General features: G+C 48.7%; 1 protein-coding gene across 2 annotated transcripts in view; it reads right to left on the reverse strand.

Annotated features, from left to right (window-relative positions):
- The window catches only part of LTN1 (listerin E3 ubiquitin protein ligase 1), a 172,767-nt gene that overhangs the window by 120,746 nt on the left and 27,672 nt on the right, over positions 1-24,349 (reverse strand). For both annotated transcript variants that reach the window (XM_078615544.1, XM_078615545.1), the window contains exons 12-14: positions 22,286-22,761; positions 20,481-20,522; positions 541-763 (exon numbers count right to left, since the gene is read on the reverse strand). In XM_078615544.1, coding sequence (XP_078471670.1) covers positions 541-763; positions 20,481-20,522; positions 22,286-22,761 — 741 coding nt within the window. The remainder of the gene's footprint in view (positions 1-540; positions 764-20,480; positions 20,523-22,285; positions 22,762-24,349) is intronic.

Raw genomic sequence — 24,349 nt, forward strand, 5'->3', positions numbered from 1 at the left:
AAGGTTACATAATTAGGGTTCTCTCTGCATTACTTTAGCGCGTGGGGAAACGACAGTTGTTATGTTGCATTAAGTGTGTGTACATAAAGCATATGTGAGAACAAATACAATGAAGGGGCACTGTTTAGCCTGGGGACACTAGTTGAGGCAAGGGTTATTAGCGAGCACCTATTAAGACTGGCACACGGCACAGGTTGTTTGTGTACTCGGCTATGAGCTTGGCAATCTGGCTTTCATTCTTGGCCATGATGTAGCAAATGGATTCTTAGACTCGAGGCTTAAGTTTTTCGCTTAATATTTTCCAGCTTGCTAGTCGACACTGGTGGCACATCACAGCCATACGGCGGTATCGTGGACAGCAACAGCACGGAGGAGACAAAGACGGCTGTGTGTTCGCACAAGGTACCAGGCACAATGCGCACTGTGCCAGCCCTAACAGGTTCTCGCCGACGCCACGCGCCCCAGACTTAGGAGCAAGGCTAAGAACGGGGAGGAAAGGCGGGTCTCTGCGTTTGCCGCTGTGCGTGCAGCGTCACTCACTGCCATCGGCGTGTGAAGAGAGCGCGAGAGACAGCAGGGCCCAGCTGTCGGCTTGCTCCGCAGACAACGACGCTACTGCTGCTGCTGCCGCCCCACCGCTCGCCGCTTGCTTGCCCTGTCCGGGCCGGCACAGCCTCCGGCACGTGACCACCAGTGTCTCGGTGAGCACCGGTCCCATGAGCCACGCCTGGGCCAGGCGCAGGCGTCCCGTGTCTGCACATGCCTGGTGAAAGCAACGACCACAAACAACAACAACAGCTCTGTGAGCAAGGTTACCGCCACAACAACTATCATCAACAATGATAACCACCATCTTCGGCAAGGCCACCAACAACAACCATCAACAACAGCTGTTGTTGGCTACGTACGGTGTGAAATAGGATCAACATACATACATACAACAATAATAGCACAATCAGCAAGAGCACCAATGGCACCGTCATGAATAGAAACGATAGATTCTTGAATCAATCGGTGCAGGGATTAAAGATTTATCAGGTTGTATATGCAGCTTTAATGCATGTACTCCTATTTGCTCTCACATGCCAAACACACTCATTAATGTAGGCCTCTCTTGAAAATAACCTGTTACGGAAGTGCTTGATAATACGCCGAGTCAAAAAGCCATAAGTCAAGGTCACAGGTCAAGGTCACGGTATTCCTAAAAGAGCAGCGGCACTCGACAGGATGCGCTTGTCACGTGGGTGCCGGTCTTCCGCACAGTCGCAGGATCCAAACCACCGACAAATAAAAATAACAACACAAGAGCCACCACGTGGGCGCTGACGTTTTAAACGCGTGGCTCGCGAGCAGCGGGCTTCACCCAGGGTGTAACGGAGACCGCGCGCACGGCTTTGTACATCTGTTTTCACGAGCCTTGCTCCACCGGGCAGCTACGAGACGGGCGCTTGATCGCCGAGGGCAATTAGCATTGCGGGGAAACTCCGCGGGGGAGCACGGCAATAAAACGCGGCAGCCGCGAGCGCCGTGCTTCTGCGGCAAGCAACGGACGAGAGCAGTTCGCTCGAAAAGAAAATGTTAAAGGGATCCAAGGAGGCGGCTGTCTCGGTCAGACGGTGCTCCCGGCCACAAATCGTTGACAAGAAACGCCCCATCTGCCTTTCACAGTGGCCTCTGTGTTAACACAAAAAAAAAACACACACCAAAATAATAAATGAAAGAAAACGGCAATTCCCACGTACGTGAAATACGACAAGACCTCCACTTTGGCCCGACGCCCCCACAACCGACTTTACCTCCTTTCCGTCGAAGCTGTGAAAGATCTGCCCTCCTCCCTCTTGCGATCAACACCCACGTCTCTAGTTGCCCCCACCCACCCTCCCCAGCCTCGGCATCTCTAAGTCTAATGATATTTTTATCCCCAAGGGCTATAGCAAGGGCCAAGGGGCTGTTTGTGATTAAGTGAGATGAAAGATGACCCATCTGCGCCCTTTGGTGCAGCACGCTTGGCTGATACATAGCAGGCTCCTTCGAAGCGAGGCTGTCGACGTTTTGAGAATCCAAGCTCGCTCGTGCCTCCGCCCACGCGGCCCTTTAGCGGACGGTGAGAACAGCATGCTAGACTCCCAGCATGCACTGCATGGTGCAGCCCTGCAAATGATCGCTCACGCCACTGCTGGAGGCTCAAGAGAGCCCCTCTAAGAGAGCATCTTTGGCCTATACTTCCTCGCTGGAAGAGGTGGTGGTACCCACACTTTACCCCAATGCATGCGAACTGCCGATTGACCAACTGTGGTGGTGCTCATTAACATTGCTGGGTGGACAGAGGTGGGCGATTTAAGAAGTTTGCACAATTCCTTTAACTGCCACACAGGTCAGACTAATCAAACCGGCCTCCACTTTTTGTGTGCTAACGATTACAACATGGTAGAAAATCGTGTACGTGTTTGATAATATACGCGCAAAGTTCAGTAACGAACGTGAATTCTGTATTTAATTCATTTGATCTTGATAAACAACGTAACTATGTGCTTGAAAAAAAGCCTTTTCAGTCAATTTACATTGCCCGGTATAACGACATGATAGAGAGATATGGACATTTAAAAACAAAATCAAAGCTCAAATACACTAATCATACACAGTGACTGAAAGAAAAAAACGTGGATTAGGGAACAGACACAAAATGAAAGACATAATATTGACTGTGATTTAAAGTGACCTCTGGATTGCAAGTTCAGCGTGACTCCAACAACGCTGCAAGTAAAATAATAATTGCCGGGCGGTGGTGGCTATGCATGTGACCTGTAATACAGCACTGTGAAAGCAGCGAGGGCTGGTGGATGGAACAAGTATTGTGAAACTCCCTTCCCGTGGGCATCGATGTGCCATACCCTGGGGCTAGCAGGAGGCAGTACAGCGAGTGGACTGATCGCCATCTCGTTACATCTATACAGGGGTAGAGTGCTGCTCCCTTGCGCGTGTTCCGGTTTCCGTCAATATGTACCGTGCGTAGAGGGGTCGCTACTTAAAAATGATAATCATAATGTTTATCGAGATGTCGCGCAATGAATTAGCACGCACATTGCAGGTGATCAAGTCATCTGGTCGTAAAATGTGTAATACAAATGTTAATAATTATTGGGGTGGATCAGTTGCAAAAGGGTTGGCGCACTGCACTATGGACCCAGCCACTGCTGACATCTGCACCAGTGCTGATGCCCACCACTTCACCAACCCGCACTCTCCGGCGTGGTGAAGTATGGTCAAACAACACCCGTGAGAAAGAGGGGTGGGGTGGCCATCGTTCAGCAGCGGATTGACAAACGGCTATGTACGTTATCATCTTCACTTTCTCCACTCGATTTCCCAGCTCAGCACCTCCTCACGAAGCCCAATGCGTTCGAGTGAAACGCCGTCGCATGTTGAAGTTCGATTCAGTGACAAAAAGTTTTAATCCAATGGTGAGGAGGGAGCTTCGTTGGTCAAAATTTGATCGATACATCAGCGTGGATAAACATTATCCTTGTGAATGTGACAGCTTTGTTTGGTGGTGGGGAGTTAATGATGAGAAGGTTTGCATAAACCTACCACGTGGATCATTATTGTCATCGATGTTAAATTACATACCCAGTAATTAGATACAAATGATCGGATCTGCCACAGATTATCATTGGCGATCCCAAGGCGGATCTGCACGTTAGCAGTGGCAAGCGAGAGGCCCTGCTAGTCTCCTCTTGCCCTTCCCCGCACCTCCGATTAGCACGGTTGGCTATGTACGGTGCAAAAGACGTTCAACACACGTTCAAATATATATACACACAGAAGCTGAACAAAATATAAATAGCAACTGCATACGCCGTGCATTCATCAACCTCCAAAACATGTGGAACATTTCAAAAGCCCTGGCTGGCTTCATTTCTAGACCCGACAGGGGCGTCCGTTTGGAGCGATCGAGGGCTTCTGGCAAAGGCCCTTCGCTCGGCCGTTTGGACACTTACAAGGACACAAGGAGAAATATATCAGCCCAGGGACAATTTCTCTTTTTGTAGCACAGGAAGCGTGCGAGCAGACGCTGCGCTGTGTAAATTAGGTTGCCGCTAGGGGATGCAGACACTGCGCGCGCATGCATGCAGGCACACAGGCATGTGTACACGGCATATTTGCGACCGAACACAAGGGGCGATCAGCGTGCTTTGGCAATGAGAGACTATGCATGTATGAAGTCACGCTGACCTAAAGTATTCTTTACCGTCGAGCCTTGCATTCATATGTCACCGGAATTTCAGTGGATGCAAGCAGTGATAGGAATGATAATCTAATTTATCACTGTGTAGGGTTTCGCAGTTGTGCTGTATAGTTCTCCGATTTGGCATATCATTACGATGCATTGTAAATTATATTTTACACACACGATTCATCGCTTGCATTGTGAGCACCGCTATATACCCAATAACCACACTTTCATTCATAAGAGATTGAAGATGGGTACATATCATCCACTGTTTCCAGCCATGAGTATCTCTCACGACAGGTTCCATCCCAACGGCTCACAATGTTTCTCTATATCGCCTCCTATTTTCCACGACAGAATCATCGCCATCATTCCTCCAGATGACCCTCGTACGGTGCACCGTGTATGCGAGACCTTCCTTCTCATTAGACTTCACAGGCAATTTCTGCGGGAGATAAAACTCCATCGTAAGTTGAACTTCTTTCGCGCCATACATAGCCAACCGTGATAATCGGAGGTGCGGGGGAAGGGCACCAAACTATGTATGTACGTTGAACTTCTTTTGCGCTGTACATAGCCAAACCACCCTAATTGCATAATGTACGTTGCCTCAGTAATTTCCCCCCCCCCCCCCCACATTGTGCAAGAGTGCATAAGCGTGGTCACCACATCTACGCCTCGATATAAGGAACGAAACAGATGGACTTTTCCCCAAATCTGGCTGTCGTCTGATGAAGCTAGTTGTAATTACTGGCGAAACGTCGTACTCAGATTGTAAATCTTGTGGCTTGGCTCTCCAACACACAACCAGTGTGCTGTACTAGTGACGAATTGGCCACGTTCTGTTTACGTGACAATCCTTACTAGTTGGCTGTGCCGGGTGGTGGCGGGTTTTAATGACACATTCATATATTTAGGCGATCTAACCCAAAAACCTCTATCATGGATACGACAACCTCTTTGTTCATCTTTGATTCGCACTGGCTCGCTCTCGCCGTTCTCCTGGAGCGTCTCAAACAGATTCCGTATTTGCGCGTCGTTCTTCCACATGCTGCGCGCTCCGCTCGCGTGCCTGTCAACCCATACGGTTTACCCCTATTCTTGCACAGGGAAATAAAAGGGTGCAAACTATTCTTATTTTCCATAGTACGTATGAATATTAATTATTTCGCACCGCACGTAGCCAACCGTGCTAATCGGAGGTGCGGGGCCTACTCGGCTAGGCTAGCCTGCCACAAGGCAAGGGAACGGTTGAGATGAGATGTGATGCAAGGTGCTTTGGGATGCCGAGGCATTTAAGCGAGCGGCCTATAAAACCTTACCCTCCTTCTGACCCTTTTTCCCCACACCTGTCATGCTCCGTGATTGTGCTCCCGAGGATTTCAGTATTCACAACTCCCCACATGCGTTGCGTGTATGCAAGCGCACAGACATCCGACATGTCTACGAACTAATAAAATAAATGAAAGCATTTCTTCCTTAACGATAGCCAGACAAAATAGGGGGTAGTTTTTTGCAAAAAATCATCACCGCTGATTGTTTTCACAGACAAATGCGCGCATTGCGTAAGGGAGCGGCGGCGTAATGGTTCGCAAGCTGCACTACAAACCCCGTGACCCGAGTTCGATTCCCGGCCAAGGCTAACATTACCTCCGATTAGCAGGGTTGGCTACGTACCGTGCGAAAGAAGTTCAACATACAAGTGATATCAGTTTTAGATCCTCGCTAAGGCACATTGACCAGCGTAGTGAAGTAAGCTCAAACTATCCCTTTGACCGACACAGAGTGGGAATCAGTTTAACCGACAACAGACCATATTATTGTGTATGCACATAAGAACGGAAGACCCCGCAAGTCTTCCAATCCCGACATCAATCTTGACCCAAACAGCTGCACCAGGACTGCGTGGCACAGACCGGCTGACGGGAGGAATGGAGGACAAAATCAGCTCCAAACCAACTCCTTATCGGGGATCCTACAACAGTCTGTCCACCTGGCTTCACCCTGCCACGCCATCAGCAGGTGCTGCTGGACAGGTACCGGACACAGGACGAGGTCGCTGTGCAGCCGACTTCCACCGTCGGGGTCTCTGTGACAACCCACAGTGCGGCTGCGGACCGTACAAACAACGTCGCGAATTGCTGATGACCATCCAGCGCTCGGTTCGGCGATTACGCGCACGATGAACTAATGTAGCGTAGACACGTGCAAGCGGGCACCTACGTACGCTTTGGCGATGCCCTCAACGGAATGGGCAAGTCCACATTCTGTTGCAGAGATGACTGACAAAGGCCACTCGTACGTTGTATCTGGCCTCACACTTAGTAAAGGCCTAAACCTAACCACAAAAACAATAACACAAATGTACTTTCTCATCATTTACAAAATGGGCAAAACCGACGCGGCTCTGGCCGGGCGAATCGGAGAAACTCGCGTGCGTCTTAGGATTAACTCAGCGGCTGGGCCGTTTACGTAAATACTTTTTTTTTTATAAAAGCACAGAGGCTTTCCGTGTCTCCCGAAAGAAGCCAAGCAGCACCCATGGGGCATTACGTTAATGATGTAATTTTAAATAAAGGTCAGTGTCAAACAAATCACTCTTTCTTTCTATATTTCTGGATTAAACTGTAAAAAATCTGTGCATTTTTTTTGCTTTGCTTACGCTTCGGCTGAAAACAATGACGCCAAATATTTCCACTGACCTAATTCTTAACCGAAGACTCGCGATGTTTGAAAAATGCATTGTGGGAATGCGTAGCGCGCTCGAACGTATGGCAATCGCAGCTGTGTCATAACGGCACTCTCGTTTCCCCAACGCGTTTTTAGAGCAAAGATCGAAAAACCTGACGTCGAACACCGCGGCAAAGGCAACCACCAGAATCTGGCCGCCACTCACATTTTAACGTGAGTTATCGTAAGATATATTTTTTCTTCTACGTATTTCTGGGAAGTCGCTGCTTTGGCGCACTTATTTTATGGGCTTGTTTGTTCACTACTTATCAGCTGAAAAACCTAACTTTCCTTTTGAAATTTCAATGCAGAGTGCAAATCCAACCTTTGTACAAACTGGCTGAGAGGCAAATGTAATGACCCGGACCACTATGCCAACATGTCGCCCACATTACACACAAAAAGCGCTCGCTACAAATGAACCACAATACCTTGCTGATATCATCAAGGAGCATAAACCATCACGCAAACTCCGGTCATCCTTGCAGCGTCTTCTGGCTCACCATCGAAAAAAGATGATTACTGCATCGCGCGCTTTTAGATGCGCTTCTGCGGCCATCAGCATGGCAACTTCCTTCCGATATTAGGAAGCCACTGGACCGATGCACTTTTAAATGTAGATTGAAAACTAATTTATTTAGAACTGCTTTTTGTGTTCAGTTTGTTGTCCAATTTCCCTGCACCTCTGATTAGCACGGTTCGCTATGTATGGTACGAAAGAAGTTCAACATACATACATTAATGAATAGATAGATACATGTAGAAATACTGGGTACATGCTGAAACGGCATGGGTAGACCCTCATCCAGCAGCGGACTGACAAAGCGCTGTATGTGTACACATCAAATGTAATGTTGTCACATCATTGACTATTTCCAAGGTTACCCGGTGATTGTATTTAAGCGGCCCCAGTACCTGTGCACGTCAATCGTGCACTACTTTGCCCTCTCACTCATTCATTCCGATAACCTTTTACGTGACAGACCAATGAATTCCCACCGCGGAGCAGTGCTGAGAACATTGCAAGGGGACCCCCGCACGCGTGTGGGAAGGGCGAGATTTTGTTTGCAGGAAACAAATAAGGGACGCGCCACCCCTCCAGAGCGGGTGGCAAAACCCTTCTCGGAATTAACGCCACGGAGACCGTTTCAAGCCTAACAAACCCTCCCGCGTGGCGGCAGTCGTGCTGGTGGCAGTAGTATCAGCAGCGGCAGTAGCAGCAGTAACAGTAGCAACAGCAGTGGCAATGGCAGTGGCAGCAGCGGCAGCAGTGGCGGCAGCAGCAGCAGCAGCAACGGCAGCAGCAGCAGTGGCGGCAGCAGCAGCGGCAGCAGCAGTGGCAGCGGCAGCAGCAGTGGCAGCGGCAGCAGCAGCGGCAGTGGCAGCAGCAGTAGCAGCAGTGGCAGCGGCAGCAGCAGCGGCAGCAGTGGCAGTGGCAGCAGCAGCAGCGGCAGCGGCAGCGGCAGTGGCAGCAGCAGTAGCAGCAGCAGCAACAGCAGCAGCAGCAGTGGAAGCGGCAGCAGCAACGGCAGTAGCAGCAGTGGCGGCAGCAGCAGCAGTGGCAGCAGCAGGAGCGGCAGCAGCAGTGGCAGTGGCAGCAGTGGCAGCAGCAGCAGTAGCAGCAGTGGCGGCAGCAGCAGCAGTGGCAGCAGCAGTGGCAGCAGCAGTAGCAGCAGCACCAGCGCGCAATCAACCGGAACAATAATTGGCGGAGGCAACTACTCTGCTGCCGCTAAACCTCGGCGATCGCGGCGACGCCAGTCCTGTCTGCGAGCCGTGAAGCGGGAGCGAGGCGCCTTTTGTCGGACGAAACACAATTAGCGCTCGATTGTGCAAAGTGAATTAGCGCCGACACTTTTTGTGAGGTGACGCGATCCGCCGAATGGCGCCTCCCGGATCAACGCAACGATGCGTGCGTGATCGTCATTGTTGTTGTTGTTGTTCCCACCCAGGTATCAAGTCGATTTGGGCGCAAACAATAAACCCGCAGAGATCAAACGCTTGGAGGGATCGAGGCCGCTACCCTGTTTACTCACACCCTTGCAATAGCCAACCTACATGCTTATTGAGGTCACCGTTATTTCATTTTTATTTCACTGCCAATGTTTTTTATATGATATTGGTCATTGTTTGTACGCTGTTTTTTATTTCTTCCCTAAACGCAGCTGTTTAAAAGAAACTATTCCCGATTCGGTTTGTTTTTGCTCCGATTTCTATTTGCTCCATCGCTGTTACTTCTTTGCCAGGTTATTGCTTTGGTGATTTTGGTGACCCAGTTCACACTTGCAAATGAGACCACTCCTGTCATCTTGAGTCCTTCACCTGGTTAAACAATTTCAACTTGAACTTCAGCAAAACGCCCTCTCCTCCCATCTACGTTGTCGCGTCGCGTGTTGTTCGGCACAACGTCCAAAACTATTCATCAAATTATTATAACTGCACCATATTGACATTTAACAGCGCAGTGACCACAAACAAATGACCTCATCCAATTTAACATTGCGGGGAAAGTTCCTCTAACAGCATTTGCTCCCCTTTTCTCAACGCGGTGCTGCGCGCATGTTATGTCATCGGCCTTTGAGTGGTTTTACGTAATCTACGCAACGCAAGCGTCTGATGAAACGCGACCCTGTGGTGTTACTATGGTCGCACGGTGCCAAGTAGAATGTGCACGGTACCTATGCGACGGGGGTGGGGGGCATTGATTAGAAAAAAACAAATAACTTGCGCGCTAAGAAACTCACTTGCCGAACAAAAAAAACAAAGACGAAGATCCCCCCGTAAAGCCTGAACACACTGTTGGGGCAAACGCTGTTAGCGAGCACTTATGAAGGCCGGCATGGCGCACGAGTGGGTCGGTGGCCAGCATCACCGCTTTTGTCTCCCCCAGTGTCGACGTTTACACACCGCACCGGGTACTCACGTGAGGCCGAGTCGACCTAGGGGAGGCCCAGGACTGGTTCAGACAATCGTCACCGTTATCGTCCACGAGCGCGAATCGAACTCGGGTCGCCAGGATCAGAGCGCAGCGCACTACAAACTCGGGTTGCTGGGTTCATGGCGCAGCGTGCTAACCGCTACACTACCGCCGCCCACACTTGCAGAACAACACACACACACACAGGTGGTATTTCAGAGTCTTTCGTCTGGCCCCGTAAAAACAAACACTGCAGATTAGTAATCGGATGAGCTTATAGGAACCGAATGCCGCTAAACACAAACACCTGACGTGTGTGCAGCAGCGTGAGAGTTCAATGCCACCGCCCCTCCATCCCCACCCAGCACCACCACCACCACTACCTCCACGCAATCCTAACTTCCCTGTGACCCCTGTTTGACCCCGGCTGCGTGGAGACGCGCGAGGCCCGGATTACGAGCGCCTTTCATTCAACCGCGGCCACTTAGGTGCGAGCACCGTCTAATCCCGAGCTCACCCAGTCAAGTACAGGTCAGACTCGGCAAGGCCGCAACACTCATAAAGGGGAGCCATTGTCACGAGTCAGAAATCCGGTGGGGCCCACAACTCAAATTGAATCTGGTTTGTGGGTTTCTCATCGTGCGGTGCGATATTGGGTTGCTAAGGCCAATCCATGCTTGAGATTGTTTGCATGCATGGACAAAACTAACAGCCGGAGAAATTATTGAACTCCACATGGATAGGTTGGCAACCAGGTGGGAATCTTTATTGTAACCAGTTGAAGCTCGACTGTGCTATCGGTGTCAGGTCGGCAGATGACGTTACCATTCGGATATGTCACAGAGCGGCGTAACCCGTCATGTTAGAGAACGGCCCACAGAAGCGGACACCACTGAGCTACCTCTGTGAATCCTTCTAAGTTAGGGTGCAGCACTTTGTCAACCGCTACGCATGACAGTAATGCTCTTAGCAGGGCGGTCAGACCAATATTTTTCATTCTCAGAGCTGGAATTTACCCAAATTAAGCGCAGAAACAAATGCAATGTGTTTTATTTTGCAGTCAGAAGTGACCAGGCTGAGAACATCAATACACCGCACTTGCGTGGGTGGTTTAGTCACAGTGCTGCTCATCGCTGTGACACCTCTGGCCACCTCCTGCAGGTTGGGGTATTTTACAAATTCTCCTTGCGATCTGCCAAGCTGACAGGCATGTGCCACCACGCCCTGCCATTGTAAAAATGCCATTGGGATACATGTGTGGCAATGGCGGTGACGAGGGAAATTCATTCAGAGTGATAATCAAGATGCGTCTCTCCCTATTGCAGTCACTTTGTAACGCAAGACCTGCTGACGTAAAAAAAAGCCATAATGTGCCGGTAAACACCTGACCCAGAGACGACCTGCAATAGCGCGCAAGGACACTCACTGCCCGTTGTGAACATTGGTGCAATGATTAAAAGAGACCTCCTAAAAAAAAAGTCACGTACAGCCCAAAGACATTTACATTACACTAACACCAACAAGGGGTCCGATTCCAGACAAGGTCTAATTACACAGCCGCACGTAACACAGGAAATATGGTCTCTTGTAACCAAGGCACATGACGCTCAATCAAAGCACTCAACGGTAAAGACACCTCGGCATTCATATATGGTACCCAATGTGAAGTAAAGCGTGGATGAAGCCTGGTTGTAAAAAACTCTGAATCGCCAACTCTCATACACACGATTCAATGCACGTAAAACGAAGGCAACAATCTATTTTTCATAGATTGTTACGTCCGATGGATCGTTGCATGCCTAGCCCACGCACATGCAACAGGGCAGATTACGTGTGTGGGCAGAGGAAGAATCAAGATTGAGGAAGGCCGGGAGAGGCATGGGAAACAGGCCCTGCCATGCCATGGCCCTGTGGTAGAGGAGGGGCGGGGGGCAGGCTGGTGGGGTAGCACGCATACCACCAAAGGCTCTATAAGCCGGCCGCTGATCAATCATCATCGCTCACAATAAATCCACAGCTGGATAAAGGTCTCCCCAAACTGTTACCATCACAGTCCTGCAATGTAGCAAATCCATCAAGTGCTCGCACACGAGCTCAGTGCATAGCTCCATCTCCGACGTGTACGTCCTCCTGAGCATGTTCCCCTGTTTGGCTTGCTACCGTCATTAGTCTTGTTTACCGGCCACCGTGTGCCTTCATAGTTGCGCATCTTCCCCAAGCACCGCCACTCCTGCTTGTCTCAACAGTCAACGTGACATCTGTAAATTGAGTGCGTTCTCAAACCCATGCCAATGAACAGCAGGATGTGATTACTCTTAAGATACAAACATTATGTGGTAGATGATTTTGCTGCTATAAATTCCACGTAATAAGCCACTTCGTTGAGCTATAATTTGTGGCCAGGTTGCTTCTAAAGAACAAGCTCATAGCTCAGTGGGCTTTACCTGGTAAGATAAACAAAATTGTTACATTTTATTTGCATAATTTTTTTTTAATCGATTTGTTTACTTTTCCAAAACTTTGCACCCCCATCATATTTTACTACTGTTTCTTGCTGTAACATTCTCACCTGCCCCTACTGGACATCTGTGAAAAAAGAGCTTTATAGCTTATCGGATTCCACCAGTATATATAAAGATTCTGATTCTGAGAGGGGGCAGTGCTATCGCTTGAAAGACTTAGAGGGGGGAGGCCAGAAATCTGCCAAGGCTTAGGTGTACGCTGTGGGGGGGGGTCACACGAGGATAGTGTGATGTGTGAGACTGCCCCTTTGAACTGAGCGAGTAGCACTGGGTGGGTCCCAGTGCGTGGCGATAGCGGTGGCACATTTTTTGTTTATCATGTGCCGCCACAGTGCACTGTGGGTAATAAAATACAAATCAAACACACCAGGGTCTACCTTGCCGTGTAAACACAAACCAACGTGGCATCTTAGCCCATTCCTGGTGATCCAGAGGTCGACGGTTTGATTCGATCTCCCCTGGGCGAAGTGGCTGAAACAATTGACAAGTTTCTCAAATCCCCTGCCCCGCCGCTTCTGTCCACCCAGTTAGTCGATGGGCAGGTCGTACGTGGTGGGGTAAAGTGTAGGTACTCTCACCTCTTCCAAGCTGTCTGGCCAGCGTGGAAGAGTAGACCAAAATACCCTGTAGACGGGCTCTTTCGCTCCTGCTAGTGGAGGCCCTTTTGCCAGCAGTGGCGTGAGCAAGCAATTGGAGGGCTGCACCCTTTGTGTTTTTAGTCCATCAGACGATGGGGACTTGTGGAGCCGTGTTTTCAGGCAGCACTTGTGGAAGCAAGCAAACTCAGACTGGTTCAGAACTTTCTGGGTCTCATTAGCAGTGCCGAGATCTCGGTGAGAGACACTGATGGATGGCGATGTTCCCTCCGCTAAATGCTGCTGGTTCAGTGTTTACCACTGGCTTTTTCAGACAGTCGCCGATAAGATAAAGGACAATAATCGCGAAAAATTACATTCAGTGCCCGGTCTTGGATGTCCAAACAAAACCTGACATGAATAAGAACTGTACCGAGTCTAATGTGCTCAAAATGTACAGGCCAATGCATGGCATGCGTAAAATACCAAAGTTACATAAATATGTACTTAGTGGCGGGATAAACCTAGTAGTATGAGATGTCATCGCGGGGCCAGTTTGTCCGGAGTTGATGGTTTCAACTCAACAGGGAATTACCAAACCGTGTCGTCGGTTGCAGAGCGAACATTAAAATATATTGTGATATTTTCTAGCAAGAGCAGGCTTATTGTAGGGCATTGTTGTGGTGCCAAATTCCACATGTGAAATTTACCCGCGGCAAAAAAAAATTGTCAGAAAAAATATCATCCACCGACTGTCCTTAAACAACTTCGGCATCCGGCGCTGCATTTCAAGTGTGATAACAGCCACCAATGAGATCCCCACCTGCTCTAAATGGACGATTATTGAAACGCGAATGAATGCAGCATTGTATCTGGCTTTGTAAAGGTGCCTCACGGAACATTTCACAGCAGCAGTTTTGCTGAAGGTTTTTTGCCCGCGAATTAACCTAATTCCCTCCGCTGAGTGCATTGTTGGGATTTTTTCGCGAGTTAAGTTTCTTTTTGAAACTCACAGAAAGCCTCCGCTCTTAATTCCTTTCATTTTAAATTGCCTCTTTATTCCTCACAAGTAATCGCAACTGATGTTTAAAATGATTTTTAATCAGAGAAAGCTTTAAACAAACACGACCGTTTTTTTGTCTAACTCTTCGAGCAGACCAGTGAAACGAATTTAAATCTACAAAAGACCGTAATTATTTCATTTCGTTTTCATTTGGCTACAAATGAAATTTCACATCCGAGTGCACGGTATTATCACCGACGCAAACAAGCACAGTATCGCTTTTTACCCAACCTGGCTCAGGGGCTACAAGGCCTACAACACAACCCAGTGCAGACCAAGCGTTCACAAACACACAAGCCCAGCAGCGCTTTCACTGAGCGGTAAACGACTCTCCACATAGGACACTGGCGCACGAAAAAAACGGCTTACTCACAAAGATCAACAAAGATTCATGTAGGGAGACATTTACAGCAGCATAAACTACCCATACACATGCACAGGGCACTTACGCGCATTTGAAAGACAGGAGAGCTGATGAGCGGATGTAAGTGCACAGGTAATAATTGAATGCTCGCTAAGAATGTTGCGGGTGCAAGTGAGCGCAAACCACCACCGTCTAGGGAGACATTCAAGCTCCAAATTCCTGAAGTAGTGCAATGCAGACACCAATTACCGATTGACTGTATGCCTCGTGGAATTGAGATTTTAAATATACTGATTGCACAGCTGTGTAAATTAGAAACGAATTACAACTGTAACACAATTACATATTTAAATTACGAAGCACTCTAAATACTGCTCTACTAAGCATCTAGGCATTTAACAACTTAACGCTTCACCTGTTGAATTGTCAATATAGGGACTCACAATCTGGTTCAAGAAATAAACATTTTGTTGCTTGCTTCTTCCTTATTAGAGGTTATTTTTAGTTTAAATCACGTAAACATAAACGTGTCATTGCTTGCTTCTTGTTTTTCTAATCTGTGCTATCTCAATTTGGTCCGTCTCATCTACATCGACCGTCAGAAGCAGGGCTGTGCGCAACCTGTGTCGAGTGCAGGCCGCCACGTCGGGGATTCCTGAGCTCCCCGCAGGCCGCAGAATCTGAATGGTCCTCGTGGACAACTTTGCGAGAGCAAAGTATGCAAAATATAGTTGTTTTTTTAACAAAACTGTATAAATCCCATACAATCATAAAAGGGAGCGTGTGTGTGCCTTGTTCGATGGATGAATTATAAGCCAAGTCAATGTGAAGGGTAACTATGTATGCTGAACTTCTTTCGCACCGTACGTAACCAACCATGCTAATCGGAGGAACTATTTCAGGCTGGGTGAACCTGAGGCGTAAGTTCTCCTTAAGCAAAATGTCAGGCATCATGTCAACTGCAAAACGCTATGTGGTGGAATAGCAGAGCACTGCTCAAACTCGGAATAAACCTGGTGCCTTGAGAAACGGAACATACCCCCCATTGAGAAAAGAACCAATCCTGTCAGTGGCCCTAAATGTATTAGAGCATGGGAGCCTGGTGCGTGCGCACATCTCCCAAAGCCTCTTGCTGTCAAGAATTACAAATCAACAGTCCGGTGCAACAAATCCAGCCCCCGGCTTTACGACGTGCCGACTGGTGTTTTCCAGCCGTCCCGAGTCCACAAACGTCAAACTCTCATTCCGCGCGGAATCCGTCAGCAGTCGGCCAAGCGGAACGAGTTCCGATCGTTACTCTCTGCACTGGGGCTTGAACCCGGGCCCCGAGAGGTGCTGCTTACAAGGCTCCCCCCCCTAATTTGGATCTTATCCAAACACGAGACTGTCAGCCACCGATGGGCAGACCAAGACGTCTGCTGGTCGTGCCGCACGCCAAAGAGGGTTGTTTAATTCTCCACTAAGAGGTGTCGGAGGCTTCCTCTTTCAAGTACCAACTCCCTAGGGTCACATCTGAGCTTTGGAATTTGTGCGTGTGAGAGGTTTTTTGGCTAAAGAAGTCTTGATTGAAAATCTGTGGAATTTTAACTGCCAAAGCAAACGTAACATTTTTTTATCTGGCATCGGGCGAGTGGTTTTGACCCATCGGTGATAGAATGTTTCATCTGGGTTTTTTTTTTTATAAAGCTCAGAATGTTGTTTCGTGGTTAGTGGAGACAACAGATGCCACTGCAACCGTCGGTTTTAATCATCCGGCATGGAAAATGCAAAAACATTTGTGCTCAATTATTCCAAGAAATTAACTCTGGTGTTTTTTTTTACTGATTAAAGCCATCCGTTAATTACCCCTTATTACCCCGAAAATAACAAGGGCTTTCCATGAAGGAATGATAAAATAACAGGCTTGGTGGAATTTTAATTTGGGCTACCATTTACGCATTTGGTAAACCCTTCCCTGCAATAAATGACGAAAAGCAGCCTTAACACAACCACAAGTGAGCGAACACTGATTACAGGAAACAGGTGGCTGTGGCCTGTGTGGGGAGACAAGACTGAGAGGTGAGCTTCGATCGGGCGTTGGGCTGGTTTCTATCAAGACTAAAGCAACAAGTTCTGCCCGAACCGTGAAATTAACTCTCCGCACGTCTCTTATTTACAAAGCCGGCGAGATCCTTTGTTTGCAATTTCACCGCGCACGGGGGAATTTTGGGAAATTCCGTGGCAAAGGAAGCCCGGGTTGACGTTCGGTCGGCAAATCGGAGGTGCTGAGTGCGCAACGCGGTCAGACGCCGGACACTGGAGGGCATCAGCGACTGCAACCAGACACGGCGATTTTAATAGCGAAATGTTTTAACGACAACGATGAACTGAGAGCTCCTAATAAAAGAGCAATCACTTTAAATAGTGTTTCGGGAGACTGTTTATAGACGGTAGGGGTCAGCCAGCTGGACTTTTATATATAGCCACACAAGATGGTACACATAGGAGTTCATGGAAAAATAGGTAAGTAATGCGAAAGATAAAATAGAAGTGGCAAGACAAGTATGAGAGATATGCTTTGCTCTCCTGCCATACCCGACAGCCCGTGAAATACGGTCACTGCTTTGGTACGCGCATTTTCAGACATCTACACTGTATTTGTATTGTAAATAAACGAATGATAAATGAAAAAGGCTCTTCAAATTATTGTTTACAGTCCACCCGTGATGGTGGTGACTGATGCTGCGAAGGCATTCCGTGCTCGTGTCTCGGCCACACGAAGGGTGGTCGCCGCACAAAACAATGCAAAAATGCGAAGGCTCTACAGGGAGAAGAAGAAAAAAAACTTGTATAAATAAAAAAAGCGAAACCAATTATTCCCTAAACAAAAACAGATTGTCAAAACCGCAAGCTCCCAAGTATGCGTCGCATCACAAAAAAATAAATAAACCGAGTCGACACAATAGGGGGAGCCAAGCTGACGTCATGCCGAGAATTCTGAGATTATACACGGGGCCCTATTCGTTACAGAAGACATGTTCACCACGGTGACAAGATGTTAACTACCTCGCCTGGTATACGGGAGGTCGTGGGTTCGAACCCGACCCTGACGCATCTATATTTAGAGTTTGCAAATTCTCCCCGTGGTTGTGTGGCTTTTTCTCCGGGTCCTCCGCGTTTTTCCCTCCACATTTAGAATCCGCATCCGTTGAGTATTTGGCTGCTATAATTTCCACATGCTAAGTCACTTCATTGAGCTATCATTTCTGGCCAGGTCGTTTCTGAAAAAAAGCTATACATCTCAGTGGGCCTCACCTGGTAAAATAAAAAGTTACGTTTTTGAGAAATACCAGCCTGTTCAACATCACCAACTTGCATTGTGAGAATATTTGTTCCGCGCAGATACAAACGAATATTACAAAAGACACAGACAAACACAGAAACAGACATGTGTATATATATATTTTTTCTTAGCACACAGCTCTTGGCTGTGTTTCGGAAATGATTTAAGTGGAAGTTATTATTCACGTCTTTATTTATTTATTTGCCGAAGCGCTCTCTTTGCAAATCAAGGCTGCAACGGCCCACAGCGATACCACGACCACCCGTTCTGGCAGGCGCCGGGGGAGGGGGAAAGATTAAGAAACCCCAAGACCATTCGGTTGGAGGGCACCCTCCTGTCCTCCCGTCCGCCAGGAACCTTTTCCATGGCACAAGAGGGGAAAGAGGCGGCGTGCGGTTAACGGCCGCACTCCAACGCCGCCTGACCTAACGACTTCCAAATGTGCGGGGTCGAGAGTTAAAATGCTTTCGTACTTCCGCGTGTGTGTGTGTGTGCGTCCACGTTTTCGAGCGAGTGGGCAGGCAAATGACGGGCGAGGTGGATGCAATGCTTTACCCGCCCCCCACCATCACCCCCACTGGCCCCCCCAAAGTCAGGAATTCCGCTTATTTACAGCGGGGACACGGGGGCCCAGGTTCACGGCCCCGCTGTGTTGCTGGGTCCCCTGCCACTAGAATGGGGGGTCGTCATGGGGTCACAACCGGGCGAAGAGGGCAGCCGGGGCGCTTGCCCCAGGACCTCGCCCCCCACCCCCTCTCCGCTTAACGAGCTTTTGCTGAGATTAACTTTTTTTCTCCTGTTCTCGCTTTTTATATACGTTTAAAAGAATTCCTCGGTCTGTGCTGGCACATCGAGAGGTAACTGCATGCGAGGAGCAGTCACAAACGACGATGACAACGACGATGATCACGACGCTCGCTTCTATGTGTAAGTGTGCGTGCATTCTTAAGGTGACGTGGTGGTGGTGCGGAAAATTCGTGAGCAGTGTTGCGATACCGAATACCCGATTTCACGATACACATCGGAGGCAAGAGCAAGCCTTAATCTAAATCTGGTCCAAGCCTCCCCAAAGATGACTTACTCACCCGACAAAGGGTACCTGCTAGGTTGTGGTCACTATTAACCAATGGAGTGGCAAAGGTGGCCAGGCGTGTGTGGATACTAGCTGCTAAACACCACGGCCCTACCCTGCATTATTGGCGTCATATCACGATAAAAAAAGGCTTTTCCAATGGGAACTCTCACAACTAGCAGTTCACCACTTTGTGTACGAGAAAAGCCCTGCAAAGAAGATATCACAGAACTAAATCTGAAATCTCTACAATAAGCCTATTTGTCCCAACCAAGAGCATGCTGCTGTGGCAGATTGCATCGTTTGCTCACGAACAACATCATCAGTCGATAATGTTTTGCCAAGAGTTAATTTATCCAAACAGTAGACGAAATGCTCCAGAATTAAATGGCCAAACATCGTAAATCACGACCTTCTTAAACGTGATTCTTTGAGACTCAATAAGGTTTACGGCTATAAACACACGTCAAGATGTATACGTAATATCTAAAGTATGTGTCTTGTTTTTATCGGCCCGACCCGGCGAGAATATCTCACAATTCCAAAGTGGGGGGAGAACTGCATGTAAATGCAGTGTTCCGAGGCGGTGCATTCTTGCAGAACTGAACAAAAACTCGGCCTTGTCATGTTCCTGGAAGACCTACCCAGGACAGCACCTGTTCAGGGCCTCTGCACAGTTCGTTGTTTGGCGGCGGCTCGGATGCTCCTCTCCCAAACGGGAGCCATGAATGTGTGACCAGAGCTGCACTATCCGTTGCATTAAAAGCAATTGATTACTCTGCTTATCATCTTCTTGGTTCTTTCGGTAAAGTCACGTAGAATGGAAATAATAAAATAATACAAATAAAACATTATAAAAATAATTCTCACGACGTTTCGGCCACAATGCAAGCAGCCGTCCTCAGGTGAAGAACAGGTGTGTCGAGAAGACAGAGTCTGAATGACAACCCTAGGCTTGGAGCGTCTTTTTTAAGCTGGGTTGGAGGGGGGTAGAGCGCCTTGACAAAATTATTTGCATATCAAGAGGAATTTAGCATATTTATGGGAATCAGTTCGATTACTCGACCAATCGGATAACGCGAAACTAGTTGGCGGGGGGGGGGGGGAAACAAGTCTCACACACGTGTTCCCATGTGTGCCGCTGGACGGGAGGCGATGAGCGGGGCTAGGTGACGGGCATCGGCATGATCAGCAGTGTCACGATGGGTGCGGCTTGCAGGAGGTTTGCAGTCTTCGCGAGGCAGGATGTGGGGGTGGCTACCGTTTTAAAAGCAGCCCGAGTTATGGACCACAAAACATAATTATCAGTTTTGATCGATTAATCAACTTAAATCGATAAAAATCTAACGTATATATTTTAAGGTGCGAGTTAGAAACATTCGCTCAAGTATAATTACGTAAAATGTAAGCTTCATCGCCCTGCAAATACAGAATTAGAATTTGCGGGAGGCACTCGCTCACTCACCCATTCCCTCAGTCACACGGACTCGTGACGGTGCATTAGTCAGTCACGAGTCAGTCACACGAGTCAGTCACACCGACTCATGACGGTGCATTAGTCAGTCACATGAGTCAGACACATTAGTCAGTCACATGAGTCGGTCACACCGACTTGTGACGGTGCATTAGTCAGTCGCACGAGTCGTCCACACTGATGTTGTTGCTGCTGCGCACTGGTATTTACCTTCTGAATGAGCAGCAGCAGAACGGACGGCCCCAGATTCATCTGTGGATGTGAAGAAAAACAACCGATTAACTTTGTGCAATGTGTTTTTCCGTTTAATTTGTTATGTCTCCCATGTGTTATCTCTCATTTGCTGCATTATCCTAACGCGTATAATTCGATGATGATCGTCATTAACTGAAAGTACATTATCTCACGCATACAAGATTGGATGCATGTGTTGTGAGCGTACGAATGTTTAAATCCATGAGCTGATAAATCATAATAAGCCTAATGAGACTTACATTGTTGTGATAATAAATTACGAGATTGCTTTTCTTATTTCAGTTGCGGATGGCAAAAGTAAAATACAAATTAGATTTTTTACAGCTCATTGCGAATATCGCTTTCTGACCAAACACACCGTAAACTTTTCCCCCGATTTTTTTTCCCTCCGCCCCATCCGTGGCCTTCTCTGCCCTTGCCTTTCTTGATGAATAACAGTTGAAAACCAAAAGAAAAGAATCGCGCTGATTTATTACAAACAAAGCGTTAACGATGCATAGGATGTTGAAATTAGCGAGCAGCCCTCTCGGGCAACACACACACACACGCCGGCGTCATGTCCTCACACCGCTGACGAAGATCCAACACGCGCCAACGACCGATCGCACGAACACTCGCCCCACGGGGCTTTGTGACGACCATCGTGCCGGCGATGGATCGGAGTTCCATCAGGGTCAACTACCGGCCGCTCGGCCCACGTTCTTCTTCTTGTCGTACGGCTGATGTAGACGCAGAGCAACAACTACGATTTCACATTCAGGTGGTCAAGCCCCGATAACCGCATCAGGAGCAGTGGAGTGTATCGCCGTGATGTCCCCTCCGTATATTTGCAGATCGGGCATTGCGTCATTATACGTTGTACAGTCTGGTGTGGATGTTTTCATCCAGACCAGTCTGGTCGCACACCGTTGGAGAGATTTTACTTTTCCATTTGTGCATCAGGTATCCGCATCTGCTGCCATGGAATGTGCAGTGGATGCGATTTAGGGTGAACCGTGAGCTTCGTGGAAGATCAAACACAGGCATCTTCTCACGTTGGGTCTTTTAGGTGTTCGTTTGCGAGTTCTTTTGCACTCCATTACGCTCTCGAGGCTTCACTGGGGTTGAATTCTCAGGCCCAGCTGACAACGGCAAAGGCAAAACGTCGCATGGAGTTTGCGCACTGCCATGCGGTTTTATTGTTTTAGCTCGATGTCGCCGAGGAATCAATCGCCAAAAATGCCTCCCTGGCATCGGCAGATAACGGAAGTGAGCAAGGGAGGCAGGATGGATCCTGGACAGTGTTTGTCCGAGTTGACCACCGTGCACAAACAGCTGTTATAGCGCACAAGCCAAAAACAACGAATGTGCCCAGAGTAATCCTTCACAGAGATGAAGCGATGAAATCAACTCGTGCACAGGTGCTCGATGGATTGTCACATCGCAAGAACACGAGAGGTGATGGTGGCAAAGGGGACGCTATTATCCAGCAATGGAGAGATCATGGCTAATGATGATGATGAAATGTCTGGCAGGACAGCAAGTAGCCAGGTGGGAAGGTAAATAGCCAGGCAAGCAGATAGAGCAGACGTGTAGGCAAGTACATGGGCAGTGAGATTGGTTTACAACTGATTAGCAAGGACTTAATACCTGGTCTCCCCGAGCACAACCGCGTGGCACTGAGAAAACCAACCACAAGCAGCGTCACTCAATAGCGGTGACACCGACGGTAGCAAAATACGCACAGACGCACGCAAGGCCCTCCCCCTCGAAAGCCACACCTTGCACACGTCGTCCAAAATATCAGCGCGCTGCCTCTGATCGCGACAGGCGCGCAGGACGCTGAACAGCACCTCCACCAGGGCGGCTCGCTCCGGGGCACGGCACTCGCCCAGCCAGGGCAGCAGCGCGTCACGCAGGAACCGCAGCGCCGGCAACGGTCCCAGGACCTCGACGGCGCGTTCCCGCTCGTCAGCGTCGCTCGGTCGCGCCTCGGGCCGCACGTCGGACGGACGGCTCGCACGAGCCTCGGCCACTCCGTCGTCTTCTCCGAGCAGCGAACGGAACGTATCGTCGGTGGGACAGAGTGCCAGCACGGCAGAGAGGAAGTCGAGGTGCGGCAGGGAGCCGAGTTCCCGTGCGCGGGACAGGCCGAGTCGCGCCGCGCGACGGCACAGCGCCGGCAGGGGCCCGGACGGGTCCGGGCCGGGGTCACGGGCCGCGGTGTCCTCGCTGGCACCGGTGGAATCGTCAGAGCCTGGAAGCGGGGAAAAAAAGGTGCAGCACTGCAATTGTTTGCCATCTGGAACGCTCTTTAGTCCGATATTAGGAAGCCACTGGAGCGATGCACTTTGAAATCATATCGTTTGAAAACGAATATCTTCACAACTGCTTTTTGTGTTGAGTTTCAAGTTCTTCCCCCGCACCTCCGATTAGTACGGTTGGCTACGTACGGTGTGAAAGAAGTTCAACATACATACACTTCTGGCAGAAGGGCCTCTGCTAATGGAAGCTCTAGAGGCCTTCTAGAGGGTATTTAGCCTACTCTTCCATACTGGTTAGATGTCTTGCGAGAGATGGTAGGACTCGCACGTTATCGCACCGTGCGACCCCCTCCAGACTGCTGAGCAGACAGAGGGATGGGAGATTTAAGAAACTTGCACTATTGCTTCAACTGCCGTGCCGTGAAATTTAACCGCAACAAATTGTGCGCAAATCCACTAAACAACGGCAGCATCCCGCAAATTTCAGACCATGGGAATCACAGACGCGGAGGGATGCATATCTCCCGCGAGCACGATAGTGAGTTAGGACACTTCAAACAGCCCGCGTAAACACGCATTAAACAAGAGGGGCTTCATTTACGTGCTAGGGATGCTGCACAAACAACACGTTAAATCAAGAGGATTCAGGCCCAACTCCTAGCTCCAGCTGTCGCGAGAGAAGCAGATCAGCGTGTGATCATTGGCTTTATAACCGGGCATGCCACGATTCATCAAATGATCCGCTAAATGGAGCTCAAGATAAATGCATCAAATAGTGCGCTTAACAACTGATTGTATTGGACTTGTGTCTATTTTTTCGGCTCATGGAAGCCTTGCAGCCACTGTGGCATCGACTACACACACCACAATAACAAAAGAGATTTTTTTTTTTATTCCAGGAGTGCAACGTTGAGTCCAAGGACTCTTTTTCAGGAGGGTCCTGCATCATAGTTTACATTTTAGGATGTTTTCAGCCAATTACTGAGTGTTTATACACCTGGAGAAAACCCACGCACGCAAGGGTCAACTTGGAAACAGACGGCGATTAGTCCACTTGCTGTACCACCTCAACACCCACTGGAAGGGAGTTTCACAACATTTGTGCAATCCACCAACCCTCGCATCCACAGTGCAGGATTACATAGCCACCACCACCACCCCCGGTTATTCATGAATTGAATGATGACCCCGAATTGTGGAAATTCACCAAATGAATACATGACGAGGACTCATTTTTACAAAAGTATGTCTGTACATGCTTTGTGTGGGAAAAAAAAATACCATGCCAAAATCATGAACAGCTGAAACTACACATACACTTCAAGCAAGATGCACAACCAAACAGCGGTTACTCTTATTCTACAAGTACATGTCGAGGATGCGTCTCAACGGCTGTAAGAAACGCATTTGGGGCTTTGTTAATGATAAAACAGACTTAAAGGTCACAATCGTGCAGCCTCTAAAGCACCCTCTAGTAGCCTCGGAATGGCGAGACTGCCCTACCTTCCAGGACAATGTGAACAGGACATGGGAATAAATAAGCGTCACAATGCACGGTGCATTGTGGGAGCCGGCGCTCCG

This window comes from Lampetra planeri, chromosome 47 (genome assembly GCF_965212315.1).
Source record: "Lampetra planeri chromosome 47, kcLamPlan1.2.h2, whole genome shotgun sequence".
Taxonomy (NCBI): Eukaryota; Metazoa; Chordata; class Hyperoartia; order Petromyzontiformes; family Petromyzontidae; genus Lampetra; species Lampetra planeri.